Source organism: Triticum aestivum, chromosome 2D, assembly GCF_018294505.1.
Source record: "Triticum aestivum cultivar Chinese Spring chromosome 2D, IWGSC CS RefSeq v2.1, whole genome shotgun sequence".
Classification (NCBI taxonomy): Eukaryota; Viridiplantae; Streptophyta; class Magnoliopsida; order Poales; family Poaceae; genus Triticum; species Triticum aestivum.
The window spans coordinates 649,172,417-649,198,729 of record NC_057799.1 but is presented as its reverse complement, the minus strand read 5'-3'; the positions used below and the strand labels follow the sequence as shown (position 1 = coordinate 649,198,729).

At 43.7% G+C, this 26,313-nt stretch overlaps 3 protein-coding genes across 4 annotated transcripts; 1 reads left to right on the top strand and 2 right to left on the bottom strand.

The window, feature by feature from the left end:
* Positions 1-394: 394 nt before the first annotated feature.
* LOC123055382 (uncharacterized) lies at positions 395-3,207 on the bottom strand. 2 transcript variants are annotated; one of them, XM_044479381.1, is made up of 4 exons: positions 2,219-3,207; positions 1,328-1,560; positions 1,033-1,189; positions 395-955 (listed from the first exon to the last, which is right to left on the bottom strand). In XM_044479381.1, the coding sequence occupies exons 1-4, from the start codon at positions 2,622-2,624 to the stop codon at positions 909-911; spliced, it is 843 nt and encodes a 280-aa protein (XP_044335316.1). In that variant the 5' UTR covers positions 2,625-3,207; the 3' UTR covers positions 395-908. The 2 variants fall into 2 exon arrangements, with proteins under 2 accessions (XP_044335316.1, XP_044335315.1); XM_044479380.1 differs by having other exon boundaries at positions 395-1,189.
* Positions 3,208-9,610: 6,403 nt separating this feature from the next.
* On the bottom strand, positions 9,611-11,501 carry LOC123050816 (RNA demethylase ALKBH9B). The gene is made up of 2 exons (XM_044473547.1): positions 11,240-11,501; positions 9,611-11,115 (listed from the first exon to the last, which is right to left on the bottom strand). The coding sequence occupies exons 1-2, from the start codon at positions 11,442-11,444 to the stop codon at positions 10,667-10,669; spliced, it is 654 nt and encodes a 217-aa protein (XP_044329482.1). The 5' UTR covers positions 11,445-11,501; the 3' UTR covers positions 9,611-10,666.
* A 1,648-nt stretch (positions 11,502-13,149) lies between these two features.
* LOC123055381 (probable glutathione S-transferase GSTF1) lies at positions 13,150-16,247 on the top strand. Its single transcript, XM_044479379.1, has 3 exons — positions 13,150-13,381; positions 13,478-13,526; positions 15,604-16,247. The coding sequence occupies exons 1-3, from the start codon at positions 13,232-13,234 to the stop codon at positions 16,062-16,064; spliced, it is 660 nt and encodes a 219-aa protein (XP_044335314.1). The 5' UTR covers positions 13,150-13,231; the 3' UTR covers positions 16,065-16,247.
* Positions 16,248-26,313: the final 10,066 nt, after the last annotated feature.

The following is a 26,313-nucleotide window of genomic DNA, read 5'->3' as shown; positions in this document are numbered from 1 at the left end:
TTTACCCCGCGCGCACGTCTTTTGACGCGGCTGTTGGAGATGCTCTTATGTGAAAAGGAAATTCTCTACAACTTCAGTTGCAGAATCTATCTGGATTGCATCCCAACTTGTTAATTGACTCTCAATTATTTTGTTTGGGCTGTGACTTGCAAACTCGAGACCATCCTAACTTGTATTTCTTCCCTGGGTAAGCAAAGCACACGATCTACCATCCATGGAGGACACCCTTCACAAGCAATGCAACAATGGTACCAGGTGGGAGATTAAATGCAGGACATCCCAATCTTACATACTTCTATTAAGCAGCTGAGCAGAATATTTGCAATGGCACACAACACAAGTAAACATAATGCCAGTACAAGCAAACTTGGCTTTCAAGGCTATTTCCTGAATATTTCACACAACACGACTGCTCATTAACACATAAGAGTCAAATAATATAATATAGACTTCATACATACTACTTGCCGACATACAAAATATAGAGGCAACATACAAATAATAATATATATAGTTGATACTTGCCGACATACAATTACCACTCCTGATTACAGATAGCACACTACACCTGGGTAGCGTATCCCTCCAGCAACATCTCCATCTTGTCTCTCACAACCCGGGACCATGCAACAGTAATCTCCACCTCAGAACCACAGATGAAACATCTATCCTGACTAATGTTGCACCACTTGGAAGGGAAGTGGACACGATCAGCGATAGAACCAGAATCAACATAGGCTGTTACCTCAACAGTCACTCCTTTTTCAAACTCTACTGAAATGGCGTTTCTTGACAAAGGAACATAACCATCCAAAACTACTTCGTCTTCTCTAGTAATTTTTTCAGTAGAATCAAACAGCACAACCCTCTCACGGCCAGAAACAATACAAGCAACCTGACCCCCAGAGCTAAAAGGGAACTCCCCTCCAACAACACGAACGGACAATACAGTGAGCTGGACCGTCGTAGGAAAAAGCTCAAACCTCAACTCCGCAGTACATAATGGGCTATCGAAGAGTAAAGGTTGCTCACCGTCGCCGTCTGCTTCTTTATACCGCTTGCTAACACACATCAACTGTGTATCATTGTGCTCATCATCTCCATCACGTACTTTTAGTTCAACTTCAAAGTCAACATAATCCCCAACTAGAATTGCTCGAGACGGGCCAGTCAAGCACAGATAAGAGTCCTGCGATCATTAGATTAAATCATCATTGCTGAAGAGGAAGAAAAATAGTACTTAAAATAAACAGAGGACAAAGAAGTACGTATTACTTAAAAGAAGAAGAGGACAATGAAGAGAAAGTGAATATACAACAGTACATACATGTCCAGAGAGTAATTGACCCCTGATCCTCGACCGAGAGAAGAGAAGGTTGCGGTTGCGGTCTACGGTGTCTCGGGCAGCAACCACGCCATAAACAGAGAGTGGCCACTTCAGCTGCTCCGTTAGTCCAACAAGTTTGAATGAGTAGATTTGCAACGTTCTTTCAGTGACAGCGGCACGGGGCAGAAGGATACCGGATGTGCAGTGTGTAAATTGGAGAGGACTTAATGTCGCTGCAACACAAATTAAACAAAGACCATCAGTTCACTTTCATTTTGAAATGCTTCAAGAGTTAGTAGTACAAAGAGATCTCAAGCAGATACCACTTCTCCCCTGTTTTGTTGAACCGTGTAAGTGTGAATACTTGCATTTACCCAGATATTCCTCAGTCCTTATACCACATTAAAGCTCTAATTCAATTTTAACACTTTCCTATACTATAAATATGACAATGTGAGTATCCTTGAGTTGCAGATTATTTCCTAATTTAACTGTGCCCAATTGTCCATACTCAATGGGTCTTACTTCACACTTTTTAATCAGACCAATACTATAAATAAATGACTTATTGCAGATTCAGTTTTATGTTGTAGCAAGTCCCATAGTTAACTTGCCGCTTACTGGAATTTAGTAGATCAAGCCATATATTTATTATGGTACGGTCAGATCTTCACTCATTTGCATCCCGTTTGTCCATCCGCACCTTATGACACACACAGGTACTGGTGAATAATAGGAGGTACTGGTGAATAATAGGACAGCGAGTGCCAGAAAAATAGTAAGTAATTTTTTTTGTCTCAGTGGTAGTATAAAAAATCATAGTAGTAAGAGCTCACCAAGATAATAATAATAGACTAAACGAATAAAGTTGAGCATGGATATTTTACTTACTTTTATCTTCGAAGCCACCGAACCGCCCGGCCTTGCTGCCACTAGAGCGTTCCCAGATGCTACGGTGGCCTGCGAAAAATTCCAGCGCATCATCCATCCACTCTTTGAGTTGCTCCGTTTGAGATTTTGTTTGCTGCTCATCAGCAACGCGCTCCTCCTTCACCACAATCTGCTGCTTGTTCTTCTCCCTCTGCCTCCTCTGCTTACTCTTCGCCCTCTGCCTCTCCATCTCTCTCTCGGCCTCCCTCACCCTCTCATACTCCTCCTCTTCCTCCACCTTAAACAGCATGGCCAACTCATTTTTGTAGCAGTAGGGTCTATCCAGGACATTGGAGGAGAGTTTCAAGAATTCGTGGGACAGAAAAAGCTTGCTCAGCTCATCATCATTCCTCATCTTCCTTCCCATCTCTTCATCTTCCTTCCCATCTCCATCTCTTCATCCAACTCCTCAGCAGTACCTTCTCCTTCTGTCTTCCGAATCTCCATCATCCTATCCCTCTCCTCATCCGCTGCCTCCTTCATTGCCGCCTCGGTAGAATTGTAGAAATCCAGCGAGATCCTCTCTAATTTGGATGCTGTGCTAACCAGCTCGTCCGCCTTGTACAAGGAGATGGGGGCATGGGAGGTCGAAAGAGAATGTGCCAAAGATAGCATCCGCTGGCCCAAATCCTCGACGTCCTCCAGAACATCGAAGTCGTCCGTCAAGTATACCTGCTGCTGTGAGTCGGACTGGAAACTGGAGGCTGGTTTGATGGTGCTCGAGTCCATCTTATGGAAGGACGAGATTGCTGCTCCAGAGATCTGATCCCTCCAGCAAGAAATCCTGGGAGTAAGAGACTCCATGATGTCTTTCCGCTCTCTCCGCAGGGAGATGATCTCCTCCATCAGCATCTCGCTGTCCGACGAGATCGACCCGCTGCTCATCGCTGCCTCTTGCCCGCACCGTCGATCTCTGTCTCCGCCGCCGCCGCCGCCGCCTGGGGTTTCCTTTTTCAACAGTGATGTGGCCGGTTGGGATGGTTGTATACTTGTCAGTCCGGCCCGGTCTCTCCTCGGAGGCTGGCCCAAGAAGAAGCTATTCTTCTCCACAAGTAATTATGGCCCAGTTCTTCGCTTGCCGGCCCGTCCATTAACATACATGCCTTTGCTAAAAAAAATTGCTCTACTGACATGTCTTCTCTTCTACACTCGTGTTGAACTGTTAAGTGATTTAAGTAACATTGTGTTCCGGGGATTGACAACGGACCCCCAACCACGGCGCCCATGGCACTACTACAGAGTCGCGCCTTGGGGTTAACATCTCTTCTCTTCTATATTCATGTTGAATCGTCATGTAATTTACATAAGATTTGTGTTTCGCCCCCAACACTACTACAAAACCAAACACAAGTGACTACTCATCACTAACTAGCTGGAGGGACAGCGCGGGCGCGTCAGTGATAAGCCTCCGCAGGACTTTCAAGACGGTTAATACAGACCGGTTAAAATTAGGTACATATGTGTTATTGTCCTCCTCAACCGTAGCGAGGTCGATTGTTCATCACAGGCTAATGTCAAAATATACCATCAGTGCTGCTACTACTTTATTATCACTGGCTACTCCTAGTGGCTTGTCATTGATGTTTGTTCAAACTTCGTTCTCTTTTTTTCCGTGGTGAGAAACATGTGAAATAGAGTATTGACACATTCATGACTCCTCGATTACCATCGCCATCATCTGGCCACCGGTGTGTGGGTTTACGACGAGCATGCACCGAACTAGCGATGATTCCAACGACAACGATAGGTCGGCTCTCAATGTGGATTTCCATCACAAAACACCTCTTTCCATGGCAAGAAAAATCGATCTAGTTGGCCTAACTAAATCAAAGATTCAAAGAAAAATACGAGCCTATTAGTAATCATGCATATAAGAGATCAAAGAAGACTCCAATGATATTCATGGATAAAAACTGATCATTAACTCAAAATTCATCGGATCCCAACAAACACACCGCAAAAGTTATTACATCAAATAGATCTCCAAGAGACCATTGTATTGAGAATCAAAAAAAGAGAAGAATCCATCTAGCTACTGCCTACGAATCCGTAGGTGTATGGTGGACTACTCACGCATCATCGGAGAGGCACCAATGAGGATGATGAACCCCTCCGTGATGGTGTTAGATTGGATCTCGTGGTTCTGGAACTTGCGGCGGCTGGAATTGTGTTTCGTCTGCTCCCCTAGGGCTTCTGAGATTTTTGAGGATTTGTAGAGCGAAGAGGCGGTGCAGGAGACCCCCGTGGGCCCCACAACCCATCAGGACGCGCCAGGGGCCTCTAGCGCGCCCTGGTGTCTTGTGGGCCCCACAAGCCCCCCCAGGTGCTTCCTTGGCTCCCAAGTTGTCTTCTAGTCCAAAAAAATATCCACAAAGTTTTGCCGCATTTGGACTCCATTTGATAAGAATATTCTGCGAAGTAAAAAACAAGCAAAAAATAGCAACTGGCACTTGGCACTATTTCAATGGGTTAGTCCCAAAAAATGATATAAAGTTGCTATAAAATAATTGTAAAACATCCAATAATGATAATATAACAGCATGAAATAATCAAAAATTATAGATACATTGGAGATGTATCAACCTGCAAGCTTAAATAATCCACATGGATTAGGTGCATATTAGGAGGTACCCAAAGGAATGTCATAATACATACTTTCAGTAGGTACAATAGGTTGAGGAGCAACTCTTTGTGCTTCGGGTCGAGGTGAAGATAACTCGAACAAGCCCCTCAAATGATTGGTTTCCATAGTAACAAGTAACAGCAAATTTCAGCAAGTAATATAAATGTTTCCCTACCAAATCTCACTTACCAAAGGCGCTTCACTCCTCGGCAACGGCGCCAGAAAAGAGCTTTGATGACCTACAAGTATAAGGGATCTATCGTAGTCCTTTCGATAAGTAAGAGTGCCGAACCAAAGAAGGAGCAGAAGGAAATGACAAGCGATTTCAACAAGGTATTTTCTGCAAGCACTGAAATTATCGGTAACGAGTAGTTTGATAGCAAGGTAATTTGTAACAAGGACCAATATTAACAAGTAGCCCAATCCTTTTTGTTGAAAGGGCCAGGCCAAAACTGTCTCTTATAATAAGCTAAGCATTCTTGAGGACACACGTAAAATTCATCTAGTCACTTTCATCATGTATGTTTGATTCACGTTCGCTACTTTGATAATTTGATATGTGGGTGGATCGGTGCTTGGGTGTTGTTCTTATTTGAAAAAGCCTCCCACTTCCCTCTCGCAAGCATCCGCATCTACGAAAGAAGAACTAAGATAAATCTAACCATAGCATTAAACATATGAGTCTAAATCAGCCCCTTACGAAATAGCGCATAAACTAGGGTTTAAGCTTCTGTCACTCTAGCAACCCATCATCTAATTACTACTCCACAATGCATTCCCTTAGGCCCAAAGATGGTAAAGTTTCATGTAGTCGACGTTCACATAACACCACAGAGGGAATCAACAACATACATATCATCAAAATATCGAACGAATACCAAATTCACATGATTACTTATGACAAGACTTCTCCCATGTACTCAAGAACAAAAGTAACTACTCACACACCATATTCATGTCCAATATAGAGGGGTATTGAATAGCATAATAGATCTGAACATATGATCTTCCACCAAATAAACCAACTAGCATCAACTACAAGATGTAATCAACACTACTAGCAACCCACATGTACCAATCTGAGGTTTTGATGCAAAGATTGAATACAAGAGATGAACTAGGGTTTGAGATGAGATGATACTGGTGAAGATGTTGATGAAGATTGGTCCTCCCACGATGAGAGGGTTGTTGGTGATGACGATGGCTTTGATTTCCCCCTCCCGGAGGGAAGTATCCCCGGCAGAATCGCTCAGTCGGAGAGAAAAAGTGATCCTGCCCAAGTTCCACCTCGAGACGGTGGTTCTCCATCCCGAAAGTCCCCTCCTTATTTTTCTAGGGCAAATGGGCTTATATACCAGAAAATGGGCACCGGAGGCTGGCCAGGGGCCCCACAAATCACCAGGGCGCGCCCTGGTGCCTCATGGGCACCTGGGTGGCCCCCCTCTGGCACTTCTTTGTTCCAATATTTTTTATTTATTTCAAAATTAATCTCTGTAAAATTTCAGCTCATTTGAAGATGTGCAGAATAGATATCTCTGACATAGCTTTTTCAGGTCCAGAATTCTGGCTGTCGGCAATCTCCCTCTTCATGTAAATTTTGCATATTAAGAGAGAAAAGGCATTAGAATTACTCCACAAAGTGTTATATTGATTAAAAACACTATAAATAACAGTAGGAAATCATGATGCAAAATGGACGTATCACACATATATCCATCATATGTAAAGGGGAGACAGAAACTACCTTATTTGAGAACTAAATTACCATACTGCTATAGCTGCGATACATGCCACAACTAAACAAATCAATATGAATTTTGTCCGTGCAGATCTCATAGGCACCTGGGTACGACAAAATAGCTAGAATAATTGGTAGTAATCAACTGGAGCGAAACCAAGAACAAAAGGAAACAAGGAGAGGGTTCCTACAGATTATGCCATATACAAATATACATCATTGTGGTGCTTGCCTCAAAGCTCCTTCATTGGGGAATCAATGGCCTAATGGAAGCCCGTTCACCCCAGCATAAAGCACTTATCTATGAACCTAATTTCTCCGTTATCGGTTGACGGACTGCACATCAACAGAAGTGCTAAGTACATGCCACAATGGCTTCACAGAACTGCTTGTAAAGTATAATCGCAAGTAGAGACCACAATCACATTGTGTAATTGCTCCTTGTCAAAGCACCCAAGAATGCAACCAACAAGGCCCTATAGCAAAATAAATGAGGAGAGACATACCTTATGCTACATGTATTCTAACAAGCCAAAAAAAATCTTGTAGTACAACCCATATGATAAACTGATCCTAAGCTTGACTCCAATCCTTCAGTAACAACTTTTTGGCAATCATCTACAATTTATTTAGGCCAACTAATCAACAAAAAAGCCTCTTGTTCTTCACTGTTGCACTCTCTGTTTTAGGAACTCATCATCAGTCTTTTTGCCTCCCAACAATAATTTTCTCCTTCGCATCAAAAAACTCAAGAGTGCAAGGAATAAGGTCCTGCAGCAAAAAAGCAGGGGAGAGAGTGCATCTTATTATAGGTAATGTTGAAGCCAAATAAACATAATAGAAGCATCCTTTTTGATCTATGCGAACTATTTTCATTGACACAAGAAAACCTCGCCATTCCGAGGCAGCTCCACAGTCTGGTAGATTAGTCCGTCACTATAGTTTCCCAAAACTACAATAACCAACTCTTGGAACACCACAATGTACATGCTAATAGGGCAACTCTATTCATCGGTGCCTAAAAATGTCTTGCTTCAAACAGAGATGCTGCATTAACAACACCATCCTGGATTTTTAAGCCCAACAATTCTTCATGTTGCAACCTGCAAGACCTTGTGTAGTCAGGTAGATTCTGCAAAATCCGATGGAAGACACCTGCCAAAATGACAAAAATAAAAGAAAGTTCAGCAGAGCACAAAGACTGTAGGAAATTCATTAGGAGCATTACTTTCTTATTTGCAAATGGAAGCAACACACCTTCAATAACTATGGGAGGCATGGATTTCATCTGTTTTAAATGGCAAGAAACAAATCTAGCAAAGTTAATCTACCAAGATGATGCCCCATTAATTTGTCCTTCGCCCGTCCTGGGGGATCGAGCAGTAGAGCTCGAGAGCCAGCCGCGTGAACTGTCGAGTGGATCTTGACGGTGGATATCACGGTCAAGCAGGAGGGCCTAGGGCTGCGACGCCATGGCAGGGGCGAGGGGAGACGGGGGCGACAGGAAGGGGTCGCTAGAGGAGAAGAGTGGGTGGCGGCAGCATAGGGAAGCGGGAAGGATTGGAGCAGGGGATGGATGGATGCGGCGGCTGCGAGGGTTGACGAAAACCACCTTGCCCACGATTGCTGCAGTAAATAATTTCCACAGAAGACACATCCGGCGCACACACGAGACAGACACCGGCAAGCTGGGCCTGCGACGGAAGGAGGCCCACCCGTCATCCGTTGTAGCATCAAATAGTAACGTCCAGAGAAACTAACCGCGACATTTTTGACAACGCGGTGAAAAAAAGGCCAGCGAGGCAGATCGTGCGAGCCAGATCCCATGCGCCCCGCGAATGCCCCCGCTATGTGGGTAGCCTAGCGTGATTTATATGTTCAGTTACTTTATTTGTTCATGTTGGCAAGACGCTGGTTCAATCGTGCAACACTTGTGTTCTTGATGGCTGCAGGTCAACTTTTCCTTTCGATGTAAAAAACGGTGCATTGAAAATATATACCCAGTAGAAGTAGCTAAATGGAGAAATGGTGTGGTACTACGGTAGTGGCTGAAATCGACATGAGAAGAGGATTAGGCAGACAACAGATTTCGATGACCTGATTTTTCAACATTTTTTTCTTCCATGACAGCAATTTTCGTTTTGCCTCTACTTGATGTTTGAACTTTATTTCTGCCGAAGAAACTGAATAAAATAAAACTCAACAGTGGTAAGAAGATGTCTCATTACTGTTGATTACCTGTTAATCCTGATAGAGTTGAACCTGGTCCTTTGATAGTTTACCTTAGAAACTTCAGGAGGCACTGATTGAAGTTGATCATTATAACAAATCAATTAGAGTAAATCAACATTGTCGTATTTCCTTTCTTTTTTACTTATGATGATTAGTAGTATATATGAAATGGATGAATGTTATTTTTACAAACTGCAGTATCTCTCGACTCATCTTAAAAAAATCGAATCATTTATCACCGGTGTCCACTGGCCGACGAGGCACCAAGTGCTGAGAACTCATCGACGGAGAAGTTGAATGGGTTCAACTCCATGTAATGGGGTTATTCAAAACAATGCCAATTAATTTCATATAAAGATACAACCATTCTAAAAACCATGGCTCAATGGGCGTAGTAGGGTTTGGTGAATATGATAGGTCATAAGCGGTACTCGAGAATGTGTAGTTTGAACCATTCCAAGCCAAGTAAAGTATATATTTCAAGCAAAAAATACATCTAATATGGGAGAACACCAGCGAGATGTTGCCGAAAATTTATCCGGAATCTATACTTGACACGACATGGAGGTGCAAGTATCATGAAGGCTAAAAGTGAGATAGATTTTAGTGGACATTTTGGTTTGCAAACGCGAAGACAATTCCAAATCCAGACATGAGGAATATCCTAAGAATTATTCTTAGTAAAAAAAGTCTTATCTTAGGAACTTCATGAGCCACATGGTTGATCATCATACCAATTACCAAATCAATTAGAGTAAATTATCATCATTATATTTTGTTTGTTTAATAAGTTATGATGAGCAGTAGTACACCGAATTAAAGAATAAATGTTGTTAATACTACATGAGCTCCAACAAAATGCACTCTCTGTCTCTGGTATCTTTCGACTCATCTTTAAAAAAAATTAAGTTCTTTATCTCCTTCCCGGCCGTCGTCCGCTGGCCGGCGAGGCACCAAGCGCCGGGAACTCATCGGTGGAGAGGCTGAAAGGGCCGCCGCCGCCGGGGCTCCGTGACTTTGTCTGTCCCGCCCTGGCAGCAGCAGCCTGGTACAGAGGCGCTGCCGGTTGGTGCTGCAGTGGTGTCGCATGCTTCGCCGCCTCGCCATTGCTCTGCTCCCAGGCTGCTCTGCTAGGGGGCGCGCTCCTAGCAGCCGCCGGCCGGACCGCAGCAGCCGCGAGGCTCTGCAGCAGCGGGTCGGGCCGGAAGCCGAACGGGACCTTAATTGGAGGCGTCCATCTTCCTGAACGTGATGGAGTCCTCTTGGCCGGCACGGCGGGGACGCAGTGCTTGGCGGCGTCGGCGCCGTTGCCGTTGAGCACGAGCACGGACCCCACAGGCAGCGGGATGGAGGTGGCGGCGGAGAACTCCCCGGGGGCGACCACCCGCATGTCCTTGCCGAAGAGGATGGGCGCCTCGGTAAGGAAGGAGGCGGTGCAGAAGGGGCGGAGGAAGTCGTGGTGGTCGACGTGCGGCGGGATGCAGTCGTCGACGTCGTAGACGTTTGTTGGAATAAGCCACGTCGCGTGGTGTGGTCGGGCTCATCGGGCACGTCGGATGCGCGCGGAACGTGCGGGGCGCACTGGTGGTGTCAGGCTTGTCGGGCGCGTCGGATGCGTGCGGGACAGGCGGAACGCAGCAAAAGTGTGGCGTATGTGTGTGTATGGCGGTGTGTGGCCGTGTCAGATTCGTAGGTGCGTGAGTACGTGTGTGGCGTGGTGGTGTGAGTTAGCTAGCTAGGTTGTTGGCTGGATGTGATTTAGCAGCCTACACGCAAGGAGTCAGTTGGTTAGTGGGCTAGCCATGCACGGTAGTAGTTAGCAACGACCGGTGAAGCTGGCCGCGTCGTGCGCATGGAAAACTTGGGCGTTGCGCTGCTGGGGTACTACAAAAGCCATGGCCACGACTGTGTGTCGTGATGAGTTTTGCGCTCTGGGAATAGTAACGGGGCTATGTGTGCAGCCTGGTGAAACTCCAGTGTATTGTGCTTGTTCTTCTTCTACCTCTAGTCCGACGTGAGAGAGAGCGGCAACAACAACGTTGACGATGCAGCTGTCAGGCACGCAGGTCGGCGGGAGCACGCGCCAGAGCACGAGGCGGCGCGCCATGGCGGCGAGGAGGAGCGGCAGCGGGTCGACGGACTCGTCCCGCACGATACCCGGCGGGTTGGCGTCCCGGTCGGCGGCGTAGTTGTAGCAGCAGCCGAACTGGATCGTCGCCCGGCCCTTGCCACGCATCCACTTGCGCGGCTCCGAGTAGGTCCGCTCTGCAGTCACACGCGCCGGAGAAGAATCGAGCTCGTCAGATCAAGATCGGGGGAGGAAGAAGGAGCTCCCGTGCAGGGGAATTGATTGATCGATTCATTGGAGATGAAGAGGAAGGTTGGGTACCTCGGAGGCGGCCGCGGCGGCCTTGGTCCTGGAGGTCGAGGACGCAGGTGACGATCTTGGCCTGCTCGTCGGGGGAGAAGACGTTGGCGTGGAGCTCGAGGCCCTGGAGCACGTTGAGCATGCGGCCGTCGACGCGCTCCATGTGGCGGAAGTCCTTCTTGCGGCGCACCCTCGCCATGCCCTCGCCGGGCAGCAGCGTCGACATCGCGGCGGCTCCGGCGGCGGCTGAGGCAGAGCAAGGGGATCTGATGGGCGGACGAGGGCAGAGGATTTTGACTGGATTGGCGGCTGAGGTAGCTCAGCTTTATATGGAGAGGAGAGACCACTTCCAAATCGGGGTCGGGTCTGGTGTTTCGCGGAACACGTGGGGTGCGCGTGGTCGGGCGCGAGCGGACGCGTACTCGCGGCTTCCCGCCTTCACCTAGCGCGCGCGCTCATTTATCTTTCTGCACAACCTACCTGGGCCGGCCACGCCGGTGAAGGCGGGCGGAACCTGGACGGCACGCCGGCCGCTTCATTTCGGGGTAAGACAGAGACAGGGAGTAAAGTAATTCTGATTTTCATTTGGCGCTGCAGCTTCACGTTCCCCTTTCTACTCATTTTTTGCCTGCTCTTTGACCAATCACTGTACTACCATACCATGTTCCTGCTGAAGCAATGGAAGAAATGGGCACATCCATTGGGAGGCAATGCCAGAACAGCCATTGTCATGGCTGCGCACGCTCACATCGAGCAACCCAGGAAGGAACACGCTTCTGTTTCCGACACTGCACAGCTCAATTAACGAAAATACTAGACAGACAACACTGCACGCACGATGCATGCACGATTCACAATCAGATGGATGTGAAGCACTTTATTCTATGATTCAATGGCTGGATGTGGAGTATCGTTCATGCATCGTTCCAAAAACGTCGTGTGTATAGCAGCTCTCCTCAATTAATGTAGTGATGTCTGTGACAAGGCACTACTGAACCATCTACAAGGAGAGCTCGCAAGATTAGTAAAGGGGCTGAAATCGCCGGAGTCGATCAGCCTCCTGCACTACTCAATGCTGAAGCTTTTAAGAGAGAAGGATGCACATATTTAGAAAGGTACTTCTCGTCACCTCAACAGTGTTAATCGCACAACTGAATATTCATTTCACGATGTGGAACTTCTATGCATATGCATTACTGCTTTTATGCTTACTATTATATGAAAAAAAAAGTCATTTTAATGGTCCTTTCTTGGTTGAAACGGAAATTTTGAATACACTGGCAGCACAAAGGCCAGGTGGACAATTAATTAATGAAGGAAAAAACTACCTAGTGGTTAGTTTCATACAAGTGTAAGCAACTAGCTAGTGCATCGCATCTGTTGACAATTACTAAATACAGAAATAGTTGTTTGTACAAGGCAACCAATAGGATATGGCCAGCTGCGATTTGCTGAATTACATTCGCAACTAAAAAAGAAAAGAAATGCAAACAAGGATAACATAAATCAGATTACACACATGGAATCACACCTTATTTGATCACAAAAGCAAAGTGGTAATGAGACGCAGCATCTGTCGATCGATGCAAATGCAAGGCGTTGGATGGTTGAAAGCAGAACTCTAAATTCTCCTCCAGATCATCCTTGTCCTGACAAATGAAAAAGGATAATTCACGGTAGACATCAAACTCTGTACAAGGTAGAGTTGATCATAGCTAGTACATAGTGGACACCTATAATTGATGCTACATTATTGCTCCAGCAAGGTTCTATTTCACCTAATCACCAGCATTCTGACACCCAATCCTCCCACCAACCAGCTGGTGGAGTACTACTCAAGCAAAAATAGCAAAAAAGGCAGCTAGTGGGAAACGAGAAAATGGCCTATAAATTGGGATGCAGTTGCCATGATGCTGCACACCGCTCGGACGCAGATACACAAATACCATACTAGAAACAAACACACGCCCCGATCTCTCTCTCTCTCTCTCTCTCTTGCAGCAGCCAAGAAAAATGGCGCCGGTGAAGGTGTTCGGGCCGGCGGCGTTTGCTAACGTGGCCCGGGTGCTAGTGTGCCTGGAGGAGGTCGGCGCCGACTACGAGGTCGTCGACATAGATTTCATGGCCCTGGAGCACAAGAGCCCCGAGCACCTCACCAGAAACGTAACCTCCCCGACTACTCGAATCCTCTAAACCCTTTTCCTTGATTTTTGCCATTCCATCAACTGATTTCCGTGCTGGTGTTTTAATTTCTTGCAGCCGTTCGGGCAAATCCCTGCTTTCCAGGATGGCGATCTGATCCTCTTCGGTATGATAGGTCTTCCCTTTTACAGTTAACTTTGTGATTGTCATAACACAAATGACTTACCGGCATCTTAATGGGACCGAGTAGTAAAGTGAATGCACTAGCCTTCAAATTTGTTTCCGGTGGATGCTTGCTGAGGTTATTTGCAGATCAGCAGGGCCTGAAGTCTTGTTAAAAAAAAAGGACCTGAAGTGAAGTCACATGAAAAATTAACCATTGCGGTCCTCAGAATATTACTACAATTTTGGGCCATGAACTTGTTAATTTTGGGGTATCAGTACGTACTGTTCATGATCCTAATCAACAGTAGTATGTACCATCTTTGGAGATGCAATCAAGTTTTTTTCTCTGACGGCTCGAGTTGCGATCAAGTTCGGTGAACATAGTTAAGATCAAGGACAGTCATTTTTTTTCCGTCAAGGGTGTTTTCATCCTTCCATACTATTAATATTAGTTCTCGGATATTTAGAGCTTTAGACGTTACGTGTACACCGGCGCCCTATTCTGTAGCCTAAACCCAGAGGGATACATCTGCTCAACTTATTGCTAATAAAAGAACATTGGGCAGACTCATTCGCCGATGATGCACTGGCAGTAGCATCGCCCACCTGCCAAGCCTATGTCCCGGTCTAGGAAAACTAGTATATATCATATATGCCCCAGTTACGTCGTGTTCATATTAATTAATACACAGATGACTAGTTTGAATTCATGAAAAAAAGGAGTACTAGTTTTAACACAAACAAGAAATAAGCTAAACAAAAGGATCTAACATAGCATTCATCTTATATAGCCCAGAGATTGTGTTTGAATGCCGATGGTGGCACTGCAGAACATGTCCATCATCGGCAATACGAGTATGCCCTGACCCTCTACACCAAGTTCCATAGCGCTCGCTCCACCGAGGTTTTTGGAAACGGTGGTGAGAGTGCATCTTTTTAAGGATAAAGCGAGAAGTACACCTTTTTTTTAGCAAACAAGAAGTGCATCTATGTCTTGCTCTTTGCAAGCGGGATGGGAGGCGTCGCTCATGAGAAAGGGTAAAGGGGACGCAGTCAGCGTGGCCCATCAACACAGATACAATTTTTTTCTTCTTTTTGGATATTTTATGTTCATTTTATTAGTTCTCGATAAACTGTTTGAAAAGTAATATGATTTTTTGTATTTTTTAAAAATGTTCCTTAATTTTAATCAAATGATGATGTTGTTTTAAAAGGAGTTCAAGTATTTTTACAAAAGTGCAACATGTGTTTCAAAAAAAAGTTTGTCATGTATTAAAGAAAAAATGTCTGTCACACATTAAAACAAATTAATCCTGTATTGAAAATTGTTCATCATGTATTTTGAAAATATTCATCTAATTATAGAAATGTCAAGCATCTAAAAGAATGTTTATGTAATTGTAATTGGTGTTCTCGTGTTTTAAATAAATGGTTGTGTATCTTGAAAAAAATGTCGACATATTATAGAATAAATATTTTTCAAATAGGAAAATAAAAATAAACATAAAAAGGGAAATAAAGTAAAGTGACAGAAAAATAAAAATGGAAAAGAACAGAAAACACAAAAAATAATAACCAAAGAGTATTAAAAAAGGAAAAAGGCAAAAGGCAAAAGAGAAGCAAAGAAAAAGGCAGTAGAAAAATCACACTGCAAAACCGGACCAATGCAGTAGAAAAATCGGGAAAACTAGTGTACTAGGCAAGCCGAGGTACTACACGCCTCTAGGCGAGGGCTCGTTTGTACCTCGCAATAAGTGAGGTATAGCTTTTGCATGGTGGCAATGTCTAGTGATAGTGATGGACTAATACATACAACTCAAACATGTTTAGGTTTGGGCCTGATGGTATGTATTGTTTCTACCATGTGAGGTAATTTACTAACAAAACAACACACATGAGGTTGTTTTTACAAAAAAAAGTGAGATGAAGATATTGTCCTTTTTACCAAAAGGTAAATTCTAATCCCCACCATTGATCTGCATAGAAAGTTGTAGACTATTCTAAAGGGGTGGACCGAAGTAAAGCTCATCCAGAATATCCTCTCAATTTCTCAAACATTGATTTTTTCGTATTTCCAGAGTCACGCGCAATTTCAAAGTACGTGATCCACAAGTACAAGATGAATGAAGCCAATCTGATGAGGGAAGGTAACCTGAAAGAAGCCACAATGGTGGACATATGGACCGAGGTCGAGGCACACACCTACAACCCAGCCCTCTCGCCGGTCGTGTATGAGTGCCTCTTTAACCCGCTCTTGCAAGGCATACCCACCAACCAAAAGGTGGTGGATGAAAGCCTGGAGAAGCTGAAAAAGGTGCTGGAGATATACGAGGAGCATTTGTCCAAACACAAGTACTTGGCGGGGGATTTCATTAGTTTTGCGGATCTCAACCATTTCCCCTACACTTTCTATTTCATGGCAACTCCTCACGCAGTCCTATTCGACTCATACCCACACGTGAAGGCGTGGTGGGAGAGCCTCGTGGCAAGGCCGTCGATCAAGAAGCTTGGCGCAAGCATGGCTGCACTTACGACATGATTTGCAGGGCAGATTTCACATTATGGGATCACATCACTGATTTGTATGGTGTTCTTATTCATGGTATTGGAAGTCAATAAGCTTGTATCCCTAGAATTGCATGAGTGTGTATTTTTTGTGTGCTTGCCTATGTGTTATATGTTGGATTTATTTAAATGGAACAATGCTTTCAGATTTGTTGCATGTCACGTCTTAAATCAGAAGTTAGTATGTTTGTCCGAGAGCACATGTAAGCATGTTTTCTAATTTTTGTTTTAATTTTTTATTCCTTTTGCCACTTACTTCCATAAACTTATCAACTATGTGGCAAAATATCGGAATTCAAGCTAAACCATTAACACGGAGACTACATCCCAAGAAGGAAAAACCATTTTCTGTTGAAGAAGGATCAACCCCTTTCCCAAATAAAGCAAGAAAGGATGAAATTAAGTGAAAAGATGAAAGACCAAGGAACATCTAGCTGCTCAACCAAAAGATGTCTCTGAAGCTACATAAAGAGAGCCTTTCATGGGTATGTGTAATAACCAAGAGATTATGGGTAACGTGCATCCTAGTTCTCCCTCCATGTTTATCCAACCGTTATCTGGCATTGGGTCCTCCTGTTGGGCCGTGTGCTATTGGGCTTGGTTAGTGGTAAGGGTGGGTGGCTCCATTGGCTGATAGGCGTACAACGTTTACTCCACTAGGTAAAAGCATGTAGTGCCTTCATCCTATGCGATGAATTGTGTGCCGCATCGCTATTTTTACCCATCCCACGCCAACCCGCCGAGTACGGAGCAAGAGGCAACTAAGAGGAACATTACCCATCCAATCCCATGCCCACACACCATCGTACGGAGCAAGAGCATAACACACGCTTTTACCTAGTGAGTTAAAAGGGACCACCCACCCCCCTAGTCAGCAACCGCCCTTTTTACATTTTCTTGGTGATTTATGTGTACATGATGTGTTCTACTGCCTCTTTTGTAATCCTTGTTTTGCAGAGCATGGCAATGCCATTTGCTTTGCTGGAGATTTCTTACGTGTGTGAGATTGCTGAGGATGGATGCTAGCCAGAATAGAGATTGAGTTCCCTGGGGATGGCGTCTCTCCCTCGCTGAAGAGAAAACAATTCTGGAGCATTGCCTGGCAAGTTAACCTCCATGCGTACGACCAGGCTGCCTTGCAGGCCATCAGGTTTTTGTAGGGTTTGTATGGCTTTGTGGTGAAGGATTATAACTATGGTTTTATGTTGCTGTATAAGAAGTCCGCGCGGTCAGCTGTCGCTATGGCGAAATCTGCCATGCATTATGCAGGCCCCTTGGAGAGAGCGGTTGATTCCCCGTGGCTATAATCCGGGCATCAAGGCGTTGACCAGCGTCCTGACCTTGCACTGTGATACCCACGAAAATTGGAAATAGGCAAAATCAGGTGGGTCCATGTGGGGCCTGCGGCGCTAATCCACAAGACGAGGGGATGGCGTGGATTCGAGCTGTGCGTCTAACCAGTTAGGAATAGCCATATTTGAGATTATGTGTTTCTCTATTTACTAGCAAGAGGCCCATGCGTTGCATGGAACATTAAGATGCATTTATACGAGCTGTTTATCTCGTGGGAGACGAAGATAAACGAGGGAAGTCCTTAATTATCTGCAAATGTGGAGAGGGGTGCGGATATCTTTTTGCAAAATTGTCATAGTTTGCTTTCTATCCGTTAGATATAGATCAGATGGTCCATATTGCAGGATGATAGGCACACCATCATCACCAACTCGGTTTTTTATAAGAGTAGAGATCTTGAACATGATGCATTGGGCGTCGCTCTGTTATTGTCGTCAAATGAAGATGCCTGGCTGTTCTTTTTTGCCTACACTTGCACATCGACCCATATGAATTAACGCATGCCCAACCCCTATAAGTAAACGCCCTTTCCCTTTTGACCTTTTTCACCAAGCCTTTGTCCCAAACTTTTCGCACTAGCAGTCTGTGCTTGTGATTCAAAGTGAGATGTCTAGCTCTTTGATATCATGACTAAGCATAGCTTTCTCATTTTCCAGTTCCCTCTCTGATATCTCATTTTCAGATTCCCACTTCAACATTTCATTTTTCAATTCTCCCTTGGCTTTCTCAAACTCTGCTTTCTTCCCAGCTTTCTTCTTTTCAAGATCTAATTGCTTGCATTTCTCTTCACGTGAATGCATTTTGGTGCGTCTTGTCGCAATATTGACAAAAAACTGGTTCAGGAAATGTTCTAGAACCCTCTTAAAACTGGTGGGGGAATAAATACTGAAATGGCTAGCCCAAACTCTCGATTGTCGCAATATCACACTCTTATTGTCGCAAACAGCCCGGATTTTGCACCGGGGGAGTCCCCGGCTGTGCTGGCCCATGAAGTAGCAGCCGCGCACGAGCTGTGAAAAAAACCAAAAATTGTGATGCGCTCAACAGGAATCAAACTCACGACCACTAGCTCACGGAGGCATGTAGCCAAGGGAGCTTCCGAGTGCATCTGGATATTTTTAATTCAGAATAAAATTTTGACAAATTGCAATCTTCTTTCTGAAAAATGTGAACAATGTTTTAATTTGTGAATCAAGTTAAAATACGGGAAAGATTTTTTTAGTTTTTGAAGAACTTTTAAAAACAAGAACATATTTTAAATTTGTGAACAAAATTCGGAAGCAGGAACAATTTTTGAAAAACCAAAATAACTTTAAAATTCCCAAACATTTTTTGAATTCATGAACATATTGGAATTTGTGAAAAATATTTGCAAGAGGGAACACTTTTTGAAATTCCACAACATTTTATCAAAAACACGAAAAAATGTTCCAGTTTCCAAAAACGTGAACATTTTATGTAAAATGATTTTTCTGAAAATGCACTTCTCCCATGACATTCCCGAACATTATCAATGAGGTTGTTTTTCAGGGGATTGCCAATCAGGATCGGTGCTTTGCCACATACTACCTCAAGCGGCAGCACACCGAAGCTGTAGACATCAGAGTCTCTAGTAACCTTGCCGGTCTGCTGGAATGATGGGTCCATGTAGCCTTGTGTTCCAAAAATGTTATTTGTTGAGCGCGAGGTTGCGGCACAGGTAAGTTGTGTCGCCAAACCGAAGTCACACAGTTTAGCATTGAAGTCCATATCCAGCATCACATTAGCTGGCTTGATGTCCCTATGCAGGATGGTTTTCATACATTGATTATGGAGGTAATCAAGACCCGAGGCTATTCCAACCAGTATGTTGTACCTGAAACATGAAGCATGCATTCTATGTCAGATAAGTAATTTCGAGGTGGTATACTCGTGGTTCTTTTGATGAATGAAAAAAAAAGGGTAATTGAAAGATTTTCTTCGTGTTTAACTACCTTTGGCGCCAATCTAGAAATATACCTGAACTCCGATACACATTGGCTCCATGACCGTAAAGCCGATCCTCAAGGTTGTGATCATCCACTAATTCGTCGACAAGCGAGAGATTCTTCCTTTCATCACACCAACCCACAAGACGTATGATGCCGCGATGGTTGAGTGGGCTCATTATATCAATCTCTTTATAAAAGGTAGCCTTTGCTTCATCTGACATAGTATATGTAATCTTTTCTATGGCCACAAACACTTCTTTACCTTGCATAATAATTTCACCTTTATGGACAACGCCAAAGGCACCCCGTCCAAGCTCTCGTGTGTCTGCAAAGCTACTGGTTGCAAACACCAATTCCTGGTAAGTGAAGCTTCGACTATGCCCTACGAAAACAGAAAAGACAATATATATTCATATGTAACAGGTAGCTCTTCGCTGGAAATCTATGAAAGGCAAACAGTGTGCAAAAGATGCAAAAGTGAAAAGGGAGATGTGATGTGATGTACTGCCTATCTTAAACAGAACATAAGAGTGATTGAGGAAGGAATGGACAAAGGACATGCACCGTTTATCTTGGGCTTGCCCTGGAAAATCGTGCGGAAGAATCTCGTGAACCCACCACTTGGTGGTGGTGGTGGCGGCGGTAGTGGTGGACGCCGACGTGGTGTTGAAGATCCAATGTAAGATGGTGTTGGAGAAGGTGGTGGAGATGGAGTTGAAGGTGGAGTTGTTGTTACAGGTTGAACAACATTTGAAGTAGTAGCAGGTGGTGGTGATGGTTCTTGTTCATAATAAGTAACAGTTTCCATAAAATTTTCAGTCTTGTCAAGTTCATGTATGATATCCCCTATACTTGGCCTTTTGTGTCTATCTGTCTCCATGCAGCTCAATGCAATCTTAGTGCATATTTTCACTTGTTGGCATTGTGCTTCTAGTGGCTCCGGAGAACTCCATGTTTCTTTCAACCTTTTTCTCCAATTTTCGTGTACCTATGCATTCAAAGTGTAACGCTAGAATTACAACATACAAATGTAGTGCATATCTGGTTCAAACTAAACATTATCCTTTTGTATAATCGTAGAGATAGCTTCCTTATTTGATCAAGAAACTATTGGTGCTGCATTTCAACATATCTGGTGCAGCCGCTAGGCCCTGTAATTATCTTGGCCATTACAACACCCAAGCTGAATATGTCACACTTCTCTAAGACCATGCTTTCAGTTATGTATTCGGGTGGCATGTATTCACTGCATATAGCAACATAAGTGTTATAGATATTCATTAAAAATGAGTTCATTTGTGGAAGGCATTTACTAACAGGGTTCCCACATGACTTTGTGTTGTCCCTATTTTTTTCTTCGACGTAGAACTTGGACAAACCATACTCTGCAAGTTTCGGGACCATGTTCTCATCTAGAAGTATATTTTCTGGTTTTAGGTCCAGATGGTAAAATGGTTTTTTCTAATCCTTCATGAAGGTATTTTAATCCTTCGCAAGTCCCTTTGATAATTTTATAGCGTGTTTGCCAATCAAGTCCATAACATTCATCTGCAGATTTTTTATACAAAGAGGCTATGGGTGCATGGCCGAGTCCACCACCATTGAGTGTTTCTACAAGTTCTGTCGGGCAGTGGTGGCAGTGTTTGGACCGCAATACCTGAGAACACCGAATGCGGAAGACACTGCTCGGATCCTAGCACAGAATGCAGCAAGAGGATTTCCTGGGATGCTTGGAAGCATCGACTGCATGCATTGGAAATGGAAGAACTGCCCACTTGCTTGGCAGGGGATGTACAAAGGCGCCAAAAGCGGTTGCAGTGTGGTACTTAAGGCGGTGGACACACAGGACCTCTGAATTTGGCACTCCTTCTTTGGTATGCCAGGAACTCAATGACATCAACGTGCTGCAGTGCTCCCCTGTCTTTGCCAAGCTTATTGAAGGTCATTCTCCTCCGGTGAACTTCGAGGTCAATGGGCGGCACTACAACAAGGGGTACTACCTAGCTGATGGCATCTATCCGAGATGGTCTACATTTGTGAAGACTAACTCAAACGCTATGCCAGGAGGCAAGAAGTCCCACTTTGCCAAGGCGCAGGAGGCTTGCCGGAAGGATGTTGAGCGGGCATTGGTGTGCTCCAATCTCGATTTGCTGTTGTCCGGTACCCTGCTCAGACCTGGTATAAAGATCAAATGTGGGAGATCATGACTTGCTGTGTCATTTTGCACAACATGATCATCGAGAGCGAGCAAGAAGAGCCAGTGTTTGACACTGAACCATACTACAGGCAGGGTCCTCTAGCCGACATTGATCACCTTCTACCGGCAACCTGGACTACCTACCTCAGTATGCATCAGGAGATCCGAGACCTACAGGTGCATCATCAACTGCAGCAGGATCTGGTGGAGCACCTATGGAGGCTCAAGGGCGACGCCGGGCGCGACGTGTGATGAAATATGAGTTTATATTTGTTGAACTATATAATTTGTATTGAACTATTTGTTGTTGAACTATGTGATAAAAAAATATTTATGTTGGTAATTGAACGCCGAGCCACGACGAACCACGCCGAATATGGGCCTTTTATTCGCCGATGAAGATGTATGAATTGCACGATGTATTGATTCGGTGCAATGTGCACGGTATATATAAGTACAAGGTGGGGCCTCTACAAACTAAAGAGGTGGGCCTAGTCAATATACATGCACAAATAACATACTCAACACCCCCCGCAGTCGAAGCGGCACCGCGGCTGACGCAAAGACTGGACCGGAACTCCTCAAAAGACGCCGTAGGCAAGCCTTGGTCATGATATCTGCAAATTGTTGGGAAGTAGGGACGTGTAAAACACGAATATGGCCAATCAGGATCGGTGCTTTGCTACATACTACCTCAAGCAGCAGCACACCGAAGCTGTAGACATCAGAGTCTCTAGTAACCTTGCCGGTCTGTTTGAATGATGGGTCTGTAGACATCAGAGTCTCTAGTAACCTTGCCGGTCTGCTGAAAATGCGAACATGTTTTAAATTTCTGGATATCTCTTAAAAAATAAAACTAAACTTGAAAAAAACAGAAATGAACCAAAATAAAAAAAGAAAGAAAAAAAATTAGGATGTACCCTCCAAAACATTATGCAAATAATAATAATCTATATCTATACTTACTAATAAAGTATGAATTGCTGCCCGTTCACTGTCAACATTTTTACGAAGAATCAACCTGCAGTACATCTTTAAGTGAAAAAAATGAAACAATTTTCTGGTTTTATAGAAAACCCCAACCTGCGGGTAAGTAACCTAGTTCACTTTTAAGTGACAAAACGGATCGTTATTTTTACAAAAAAACCCCCTATAATTTCTTATTATTAACCCGCAGTTCATTTTTAAGTACAAAACGTGCTTTTTTAAAATATTCATATTTTTACGGCCTATCTCTAATTTTAACATGTTATATATGAAATTTGATTAGAAAAATATGTAGAATCTGAATATGATGTTATTTTACCTATTAACTATTTTTAAAATTCTATTTAGAGTGAAACCTTAATCAATAGCGCGTGATCCGTCTTTTGTTCATACGAGCGCCGATCTTGATTTCAAATGAACACCTCGACAAAGAAAAATTGGAGATGAAAGAAACCATCGATAACCACGCATGCACGCCTTGGCAAACTTAGCAAGGGAAAAATACTCTCATCTTATGTGTTAAGAGAGACGACTTAGGATTGACCACATTCAGATAGTGGCATGCACGCATAACAGATGCAACGTTTGGTTAACACTAACAGGGAGATAACTTCAATGATGAACTTTGTCATTGTACATACTACATAGAGCTTCACTGTATGAGCGCCGCCCCATTGAGCATCTTCACCTGCCTGTGTCTAGACTCACACCACAACATGCGATGAGGCCAAGCTTACTAACTAGGACAACACAATTCGGATAGTTGGACGATCACTACGTCTTGTTTCAACACAGTGGATCCCGATCAACAACATTCCTTTAATTTCCTCATCATACTTGCCCCTCAGCCGTTTGTCAGCTGCATCGAGAATTGCACTTCTCCCATGACATTCCTGAACATTCTCAATGAGGCTGTTTCTCAGGGGATTGCCAATCAGGATCGGTGCTACGCCACATACTACCTCAAGCAGCAGCACACCGAAACTGTAGGCATCAGAATGTGTAGTAACGTTGCCGTACTGCTCGAATGATGGGTCCATGTAGCCTTGTGTTCCAATAAGGTTATTTGTTGAGCGTGAGGTTGCGGCATGGGTAAGTTGTGTCACCAAACCGAAGTCACACAGTTTAGGATTGAAGTCCCTATCCAGCATCACATTAGCTGGCTTGTCTCCCTATGCAGGATGGTTCTCGGACAATTATTATGGAGATATCCAGCATCACATTAGCTGGCTATTCCAAGCAATATGTTGTACCTGAAACACGAAGAGTGCATTCTATGCCAGGTAAGTAATTTGAAGGTTGAAAAAACAGAGTTTCTGTTGATGACTGAAAAAAGGTAATCTGAGCATCATGTTCGTGTTTAACTACCTTTGGCGCCAATCAAGAACTAAACCACCATGGTTGTAAAGCTGTGCCTGAAGGTTGCAATTCTGCACTAGTTCATAGACAAGCAAGAGATTGTCCTTTTCGTCGCACGAACCCACAAGACGTATAATGTTGCGATGGTTCAGCGGGCTCATAATCTCAACCTCGTTCTTAAAGGCAGCCCTAGCTTCATCTGACACAACAAGTATTGTCTTTATAGCCACGTCCACCTCTTTGTCTTGCACCATCACTGCACCTTTATAGACAACACCAAAGGCACCCTGTCCAAGCCTTCGCGTGTCTGCGAAGTCACGGGTTGCATCCGCCAATTCCTGGTAAGTGAACCATCCACTATGCCCTGTAGAACAGAAAAAAGCAATATATATTCATATGCAACGGGTAGCTCTCTCTGGAAATCTATGAGAGGCAAGCAAATCTGTGCAGAAGATGCAAAAGTGAGAAGGTAGATGTGATGCGATGTACTGCCTATCTCAAACAGAATATAAGAGTGACTGAGGAAGGAAATGGACAAAGGACATGCACCTTTCATCTTGGGTTTGCGCTGGATGAACATGCGGAAGAATTTCATCAGGCCACCACTTGGCGGTGGTGGTGTCGGCGGTGGCAGCATGACAGAACTAGTCACTGGAGGTGGACGCCAGCGAGGTGTTGAAGATCCAATGTAAGATGCTATTGGGATAGGTAGTGGGGATGGCTTTGAAGGTCCAGCTAATGCTACAGGTTAAACAACATTTGAATTGGAAGGTGGTGGTGACAGTTCTTGTTCATAGTAAGAAGTAACCTTCTCCATAATTTTTTCAGTCTGGTTAAGTTCATGTATGATGTCCACTATACTTGGCCTTTTGTGCCTATCCGTCTCCATACAGCTCAGTGCAATCTCACTACATCTTTTCACTTGTTGACATTGTGCTTCTAGTGGCTCAGGAGAACTCCATGTTGTCTGTAACCTTTTTCTCCAATTTCCTTGTACCTATGTCATCAAAGTGTTTCGCTAGAATTACAACATACAAATGTAGGGGATATCATAATATTGTTCAAAATAAACATGATCCTTCTGTCCAATATAAGAGATAGCTTTCTTACTTGATCAAGAAGCTCATCATGGCCATTATGCCCTGCAATTATCTTGGTCATTGCAACACCCAAGCTGAATATGTCTAACTTATTTGAGACTAAATTTCCAAATAAGTATTCCGGTGGCATGTATCCACTGCACATGGAAACATAAATATTACAAATAGAGTTTATTCATTAGAAATGAGTTCATTCACAGGAGGCATTTACTTACACAGTTCCTGCAATAGTACTTGTGTGACCCTAGTTTGTTCTTCGCCAAAAAAGCTTGGACAAACCAATATCTGCCAGTTTAGGGACCATGTTTTTATCTAGAAGTATATTGTCTGGTTTTAGGTCCAAGTGGTAAAATGGTTTTTCGAATCCTTCATGGAGGTATTTTAAACCTTCACAGGCCCCTTTGATAATTTTGTAACGTGTTTGCCAATCAAGTCCATTACATTCATCTGCAAATTTGTTGTACAACGAGATTGTCAATTGTATCCAGAAATAGATGACATTTTTCTTGGCATGATTAATAAGCACTCCCTCCATCCCATAATATAGGATCTTTATTACGGACGCGGATTTGGTGAACATGGGTGCGCGCGCACCCTTTATGAATAGTAAATTTAAAAAAATGCTAGAAAAAATCAAAAAAATCTGAACTTATTTTTGTAATATACATAGTCAACCGGTATACTCGCATATGAAGTTTCACGAAGAAATCACATCCATGGTAATCTGGGCAAAAATGACAAAATCGAAGCTAATTGAAGTTATATTAAAAACACTGTTTAATGAATAGTATGGTCGCATTTGTATTTTCTTCACTAAGAATACCATGGGTGTCAAGACATCATGAAACTTCACACATGAGTAGAATGATCGACTAAGTTTCATACCGCGAAATTTCAGAATTTTTTTTATTTTTTCTAGTATTTTTTATGAATTTACTATTCATGTGGGTGCGTGCGCACCCATGTTCACCTTTGTATTTTCGCTTTATTACATCCAATATACTCACAAATTGGATGTAATAAGGTCTTATATTATGGAACAGAAGGAATATTATGTAGTATAGTTGAAGTGGAGCATCCTTGTTACCAGAAAGATGCCTTTGAAGGCTCCCCTTGGGCATATACTCGAAGCAAAGTGCTTTATATAATTTCACCAAAAACAATTTTGCCATTGAAGTCCATATGCTCACGTCGTGTTTCATAGCAGTAGCCAACCAACTGTATAGTGTTTGGATGGTTTAGCATCATAAGGTTAGA

Coding starts and splice junctions, on each gene's coding strand:
- LOC123055382 (XM_044479380.1), bottom strand. CDS start 2,624: ATGGGAAGGAAGATGAGGAATGATGATGAGCTGAGCAAGCTTTTTCTG. Junction 1,561..2,218: donor CGGTGGCTTCGAAGATAAAA/GTAAGTAAAATA, acceptor TTTGTGTTGCAG/CGACATTAAGTCCTCTCCAA. Junction 1,190..1,327: donor GTCAATTACTCTCTGGACAT/GTATGTACTGTT, acceptor TAATGATCGCAG/GACTCTTATCTGTGCTTGAC.
- LOC123050816 (XM_044473547.1), bottom strand. CDS start 11,444: ATGTCGACGCTGCTGCCCGGCGAGGGCATGGCGAGGGTGCGCCGCAAG. Junction 11,116..11,239: donor CCGCCGCGGCCGCCTCCGAG/GTACCCAACCTT, acceptor GTGTGACTGCAG/AGCGGACCTACTCGGAGCCG.
- LOC123055381 (XM_044479379.1), top strand. CDS start 13,232: ATGGCGCCGGTGAAGGTGTTCGGGCCGGCGGCGTTTGCTAACGTGGCC. Junction 13,382..13,477: donor CCGAGCACCTCACCAGAAAC/GTAACCTCCCCG, acceptor AATTTCTTGCAG/CCGTTCGGGCAAATCCCTGC. Junction 13,527..15,603: donor TGGCGATCTGATCCTCTTCG/GTATGATAGGTC, acceptor TCGTATTTCCAG/AGTCACGCGCAATTTCAAAG.